The sequence below is a fragment of the Chlorocebus sabaeus genome, chromosome 12 (assembly GCF_047675955.1).
Source record: "Chlorocebus sabaeus isolate Y175 chromosome 12, mChlSab1.0.hap1, whole genome shotgun sequence".
NCBI lineage: Eukaryota > Metazoa > Chordata > Mammalia > Primates > Cercopithecidae > Chlorocebus > Chlorocebus sabaeus.
Genome location: NC_132915.1, coordinates 63,481,033 through 63,488,394, shown reverse-complemented (window position 1 = coordinate 63,488,394; position 7,362 = coordinate 63,481,033). Strand labels below are relative to the sequence as shown.

At 48.9% G+C, this 7,362-nt stretch overlaps 1 protein-coding gene across 1 annotated transcript; it reads left to right on the top strand.

Annotated features, from left to right (window-relative positions):
* The first annotated feature begins 566 nt into the window (after nt 1-566).
* Nucleotides 567-7,018, top strand: LOC103219248 (protein SPATA31F1-like). Its single transcript, XM_037998299.2, has 4 exons — nt 567-710; nt 1,556-1,601; nt 2,140-2,200; nt 3,213-7,018. The coding sequence occupies exons 1-4, from the start codon at nt 567-569 to the stop codon at nt 6,970-6,972; spliced, it is 4,011 nt and encodes a 1,336-aa protein (XP_037854227.2). The 3' UTR covers nt 6,973-7,018.
* Nucleotides 7,019-7,362: the final 344 nt, after the last annotated feature.

Genomic DNA, 7,362 nt, shown 5'->3' with positions numbered 1-7,362 from the left:
CTCCCTACCACCCTACCACATAAGCCGTGATCCCCTTCCTGCTCCTCTGTTACCAATCACCCATTGCCTGAAACACCAAAGATCTCCATTTCCAAGCCATAACCAGACTCCACCCTCCCTAAATTCATATGTGCTTCTCAGGTATATTTCCAAAACAAGTGGGAGAGTTCGTGGAGGTTCCTCTGGCCTAACCACCCCTTCTCATAAGGTGCTCCCTATGCCAAAGCACTCAGTTTTCTGAGGACAGGTGACCATACAGTTGTGAAGGAGAGAGCTGAGCCATCAGGCTGGTATAGGGAGTGGAGAGTGAAGACGGACTAGGAAATAGACACTGCTTGTGGCACCTTCACTCCCAGGCTCAAAACACCCTCATCTACAGACTGAATCACCACATGAGGTTTCCTACTACATGTGCCTTATGAAACAGGAGGGCTTTGTGATGCAGTCCTAGTTCCATCCTCTGTGAGGTGGACATGACAAGGCCTAGCACTGGGAGTCATTAGGCACCAGCACTCTGAATGCCGAGATATAGGGATGGCTGATCTCATGCTAATGAGGTTTAGACCATGTTGAGTCCTACTTTTGTTCTGTGGGATGTTGGATATCCCTTATATACCTATGGCTCCATCTTCATCATTATTCTAATCATCTGGCAAGTGAAAAGGAGCCACCATGAATTGAACTTGGAAGCTAAAAGGAGCTGCTGCCGGGTAGGGCAACACTATGATTCCAACTGAACTAATTAAGCCTCAGATAATATGCTTTTAAGCTCCAGAGTCTTTCCTTATTGACCCCACTGTCCCTCTCCCCCAAGTTTTATGCCATAGATAGATAGATACGGCCACCTTGGCCTCTCCCTACCACCCTACCACATAAGCCGTGATCCCCTTCCTGCACCTCTGTTACCAATCACCCATTGCCTGAAACACCAAAGATCTCCATTTCCAAGCTATAACCAGACTCCACCCTCCCTAAATTCATGTGTGCTTCTCAGGTATATTTCCAAAACAAGTTACTTTTATAGTCTTAGTTACTTTTATAGTCTTTTCCTTCTCAGATCCTAAAAGTAATTCCTTACCAGGTCTTCCCTGAACCATACTCCAACTGAAAAGCCAAGAAGCTTTCCATTTGACTTGAATAGAGACCTAGCTGATACGGGATCTATCTCACTGGATCTCAGAAGACCTCACAATATGGGGGATTTTTTTGGTTGGTGGCCCTTTAAGGTGTTTATAAACTGAAGTCTTTGGGTATTAGAACCATATACTCTTTGATCTGTACCATCCTTTCTCTTGCTTCATCCTCAGCATCCAGCAGGACTTATCTGGGAATCAGATGGGAGGTATAGAATATGGAAAAGCCTCCAGGTGAATCAGAAATAAGCAGAGAAGGAAAATGGGGTGAAAAGGTGGAATAGGCAAAGAAAATCCAGGAGAGTGTATAAAACACAGATAGATATACAGAAAGGGAGTGGAAAATATATGTAAGTCTCATTTTGGACATGAGAAAGAAAATAGTGCCCCAGCTTCACATTCTAACATTTTTGTCTTTTAAGCGTCACCAAAAAGTCAGGCAAAGAGCTAGAGATGCAGCATCAACAGGTAAAGTCCCAATCTCTCCTCTGACTCCCTTCCACTGTGGGTGTTTCCCATGAATCCTGTCCCTCTATGACCCCTGGAGCCAAGAGCCAGGTGCTCTGCCACTGAAGGCTCCAGTTCCCCAGACTGAAACTTCCATGGGTGGGAAATCTTACCTTGGAAACATTCCAAAAGTCTCTACATTATTCCTTTGGGAATAAAGAATTGAGGAAATAGTGCAAATGTCCTTAGCTGTGTCATTTACTAGTTTTAAAACCTGTGGAAGTCACTTCATCTGTCAGTCTTGTTTGCCATAACATGGGCATCTGATGATTCTCTCACTCACAGTATGGTTCTTAAGGTCAAATAAAAATGGGCACAGGAGAACAAGTCATCAAGTCATCATGATTCATTACACTGTGCACAGAAAGGCCTTAAAGCATTTATAATTAGGGTTCTCAGTGTCTTCTTGCTGAGAGTCAAAGGCCTCCAACCTCCTATAGCTACTCTGAAAACTCTACCATGCTACTGTCTACTATAACATTGTCTTCTGGTTCCTCAGCTAGGAGACTTTCTCAGGAAGAAGCTGAGAAGCCACAAGAGCTGCTCTCTGTCATGAAAAGGTGATCTATTGCTGTTTGCAGTCTCTAAACACCAGCCTGGCCTGTGATGATTTTTTTGTTTAGCCTGGGGCAGGACTGAGGAGATGGAAAAATGGCTGGGAGGGAGACACACAGTGGAGGCTGGTTCACTAGTTGAGAGGGTTGTAAAGGCATAATCATCTCAGGAGGAAAGAGTTACCCAATACTGATTTGGGATAGGGTCACAGTAATTCTGAAATTCAGGATTTTACTAGTACATTATTCATAAAAGACATTATATGGGGTTCTACTCAGTTCTGAGATACGTTATCCAATCAAGAGAATGGATTTTGCATGAGGAAGTCACCCATGTCGCGTTCTCTTTACAGCTACACCGTTACATGGGCAGACTCAGCTGAGCAAGATGAACCCTGATGATATTACCTCCTTTAGTTCTATATTCAGGGAGTCCAGTTCCTGGTACAGCCCTAAGACAGGAGCCTATCATCTTATCCTCTTAAGATTTCTAGAGAAAAAGATTGATTCCCAGGAGATGTTGGGTACATCATCAGGGATATCTCATAGTCCCCAGAATGCACAAGTACCATATAAACCTCATTTTCCACAGTTTAGATGTACTGAAAACTAGACTTTGGGTTTCTTAGCCTCAAATGAGACTGCAAGACAGTTCTGCCTTGTGATATTCCTGGTTATGCCCCATAAGCTAACCAACTGACTCTTCCACATGCTTGGTTCCTTTCTCCTAGTTCAGCTTCTCAACAAGGCCAACACAGAACTCAGCTCCCAGTCTTCTCTGAGGGTCGTGCCCTTCTGTGGGTTTTCTGAGGCCTTGTCCAATAAGCCCTAACCCCCAGCCCACCATACCTTACCAAATGCCATTTTCTTAAGAAGAAAAGTAGAGGAGTAGACATGAAGGAGGTATAGGCTTCTAGACTTGCAGGACTAGGGAAGGGCAACGCCAACCCTAGCCCACACTCTTCCAAGAAGGTAGATGTCACTCCATCATTAATGTTTGCCATGTTTCCCTTTCCAGCCTGGGCTGGCTTCCCCCGGAGGGAAGTGTGCGGCGAATCCTATGTACAGAACCCTGTTGCCAAATTTGCAATGCCATGGCTCTGGAGATTCAGCAATTGCTGGTGGGTGAGAATGACCAGATCTCCCCAACTTTATCGAGGAGCCCATCACAAGTCTCTTCTTGCCTAGAGATCTTGTCTGTGTCTAGTGTATCCTTTGAGCAGAGTCTAGAGCTCCATTCTAGAAACACCAGAGAACTTTCACTGGCATCTGTAACCCCAACACTGTCACAATTAACAGATGAGGAATCTTTAACCCAGTCAGCTGCCCAGTCAACGTATGCAGATGGCATGCAAGATTACTGGGCTGATCACCTCCAGCTAGGGCAGGAATTTCAAGTGCCAGATGTGCTCACAGGCCCAAACACCACAGCTTCTTCAAGGCTTGAGGAGCCAAGGGTTCCACTGAACCAGGAGGAGATGATGCAGAGCAACCCCAGCTTTGTCCAGGGGAACCAAGGCCAGCATCACTTGAATTCCCAGGTCTCCTTGCTATCCCTGAACCCAGAAACCCTGAACCCGACGCATCCGATGGCCTTGCATATGGTCCTCCCTGCCCACCTGCCATTTCTCAGTCCTGAAGTGCTGAGGCTTCTTGAAGTACATGTTAAAAAATGGATGCATTTCCAGAGGTGGGGGCTCCCCAGACGTGTGGAGGAGTCCCTGAGGCAGCTTATGCCAAACCCACCATTGTATTACCAATCTGGAAATGACCAGCCAGTTTCTTTCAACCTGAATAATACTTCTCAGGTCTCTCTTCATAGATTTCAGACCATTTCCCTCCAGACCTGGTGTTCATGTGTGGCTGGCCAGCCCATCCAGACCTTCTGGGTTTCTGAATGGTCCACTATGAACCCAGAACAAAGACACCACTGTCAGCAAAGCCCAAACCCTATGGCTCTAGCCTTGCCCTCTCCAGCCCTTAAAGCTCTAAGTAGCCCCCATTCACTGTCTGGGGGACAAGATAATGACTCAGGGAGTGATCTCCAGCAGAAATACAGCCAACTATTCAGTGGGCTCCCTTCTCTGCACAGTGAGTCCCTGGTTGCCACTTTCATGGGATCTCAAGGCCTCCCCAAGAATGAAAATGTGCCCAAGCCCCCTTTGAAGGATGCTTTTCTCTTCAACAAGCTCTCCTTCCCTCAACTGCTTCCTAAAACTCCACCCCAGTCAGCCCCATGCTCTTCCCCACTTTCCCCAAATTGGGTGTCTCCATCTGACCATCAACAAGCTCAGATCAATGTCCCATTTCTGACTCTGGCTGAGTGTGAAGCCTTGGAGTGGCACCTGCTACAGAGGCAACTCCAGCTTCAGTGGGGCTGGCCAGCTGCCCTCCAGAGGTCTCAGCACACCCAGTGCCTCATGCAGCATGAGCCCTGTGGCAAAGCTCAGTCTCCTGAGACCATGACAACTTCCCAGCCAGGGAAGTCCATCTCAGTGCTCACCAGGGAGCTACTCCTCTTCCCGGAGCATGCCCGGAAGCTGCTGGAATTCCACATCCAGAAACAGTTGATTCACCATCGCTGGGGCCTGCCTCAGAAGATCCAGCAGTCCATCCATTTGCTCCTTACCTCCACTAACCAACAGACTGTGTCCTACAGCAGCACAGCCCTAGCCAATGTGAGCATCCCCCAGCCTGTAGCCCTAGAGGCCAACGGGGCTTGTGATGTGCTGTCACCCACTGTGGCCCCAGTGTCCATCCCCATGCCACACTTGTTAACCCAGGCCAAGGCAATATTGCAGAACCACATGGACTCCAAATGTGGACAGATCCACCAGGGCAAGATCCCTGCCTGTGTACATAGGTCCTGGGACTGCAGAATTCCTGGGGTCCTGGCAGTGGCTCCTTTACCCTGCATTCCAGAAAACCAGCTCCTGGAACTGCAGGCAGCAAGTGACCCAGACCTACATCACAAAGTTATGCCCTGGATGCCAACGGCCCTTGATCAGCAGCAACAGGTCTTACCAGGTACTGTCACTCAACACCCTAAGCTGCTCCGAGTCTTGTCCGTGGAAGCCATTGAGAAACTGGAGACAACTTTACGGCACAAGTATCTGGCCTTCCTGTCGGGGCTCCCTGCTCTGTATTATGTGGCGCTCTCCAGGGCCCTGGCCCCGGCAGTCACTAGCCAATCTGTCATCACAGAGATGGTGCCTGCGCCTGTGGAAATCCCAGCAGAGCCTCTGACTCAGATGGTTTCATTTGAAGAACAGTGTATAAGCCTTGGGCCATGCCCTCAAGGCAACAATGAGACTTGTACAGACGTTGCAAAAGAATTCCAGTCTGTAGTGCCGGTAAAAGGAACAATGGAGACGCTGCCTCTAGAAAGCCAGACACAACCTGCTAGCCCCCACTCACTCCAGACACATATCTTGACCAAACTAAACTTCCACCTGAGAAAAAAGGCCCTAGAGATACAATGGGGAATTCCCATTAAGGCAAGGGAGTCCAGGGAACAAACTGCTGCAGCACCAGAGAACATATCCACAAAGAAGTCTCTTGAAAGTCTAAACCACCAAGGGGAGGCATTGCTCCAAGAACTGCCCATCCCACCAGACACTCTTCCTGCCTCTAATCCAGAATGGGTTCACCTTAAAGAACAGCTGGCCAATGACTTGAAGGCAGTGCAGCAGAACCAAAAGCAATCTAGTTCCAAAGCAGTACCCCATGGTTCTGCCCACTGGGTCTCCAAGATCTCACAACCCAGTGGGGACATGACAGAGGCCCACATGCTTTGTGTTCGGGTGGAGACCAGTGTGAACAAGCCCAGCACGGAGGAACCCTGGGGCCCTGAGCCCCAAAGCCCTGGCAAGAGCAAGGACCCAGCCCATGTCCCCATGCTAGCAGGAAAGAGAGAGGACCCAGAGGAAACCAAAGCAGCCAGGGACCATAGAGAAGGGGATGAGGGGTTTGGGCACTCCTCAACCAGAGAAGAAAGATGCCCTGCTGAAGACCAGAGGCCAGCAGGGATGCTTCCAAACCAGACACCCCGAGGCTTCTGGCGATGGAGCCGTAGCTTTCATCTTGCTGATCCCTGTCAACACAGCTCCCAGCATCACCCTCAGCTTGAGCTCCCACAGCTACCTCCACGAGTCCCTGGGGGGAAAGAGTCTGAGAATGACCTGCAAGACAGTCAAACCAAGCTAAATGTCATCCTTGAACCAGCGACAATTCCTGAGAATGCCCAGACTGTGGTGCCTCAGGCTTCACAGGGTCAGCCTTTCCTGAGCCAACCAACTCAGGGTAAGCCTTTTCTGGGCCAAACTTTGCAAGGCCAGGTTTTACATGGGCAGGTGATGCCAGCCCATACACAAAAGAAGCCCAGCCTTCCAGAGTCTAGCTTGAGAAATAAAATTAAATCTTTTCTGCAGCGTATTAACCCCAAGACAAAAGGCAAAGGGCATGAGGACTCCATGTTCTCAGCTGCTGCGAAGGTGGCCAAAACCAGAAAAGAAAATGTGGCAAAGAGCCTGGCTCCAGCCAAGAGCCCTGTGGGAAGAAGTAAGACAGAGAAACCAACAGGGTACTCCAAGGCCCAATCTTGTCCTTCTGAGAAGCTGGTGGGCCCAGCTTTCTTGGATGGTCCCCAGTCCCTAGACAACAAGTCGTGGCTACACTCCAGACAAGCTGGCTCTGCCTCAGCCCTGGGCCACCTCCGCCACTGCCCTCGTCACTGTCCTCGAGAGGCTTGTGCCCCCCAACCAGGGCACCCACCCTAGTTCCTGACCCTCAGTTCAGATAGAAACATTGGTCTGCTCAAGGAGAACACACAGAGCCATGAAAAAGAGTTTATAGGCTCCCCAGCTGCTGCAGCCCTCCAGAGGACCAGTATTGTCATTTCCATAAATATGCTGGTGGGGCAGGGTGCCACCAGAAATACACTCTCTCTTTCTCAGCAATACGTTGCCTGTCCGCTCCTTGTCTCCGCTGTATAGTGTTAAGGGAAGGTGTGAGGGAGGGTAAAAAGTCCTTTCTGTCTAGGAAAGGAACTTTAACCCACCATTCAGATGGTTCATTTTAGAGGAGTGCCACAGTATTCCCTCCTTGAGGAGATGCTTTTGTGTTTATCAAAACACAATATCTAATATGACAGATGTCAGATCCAGATG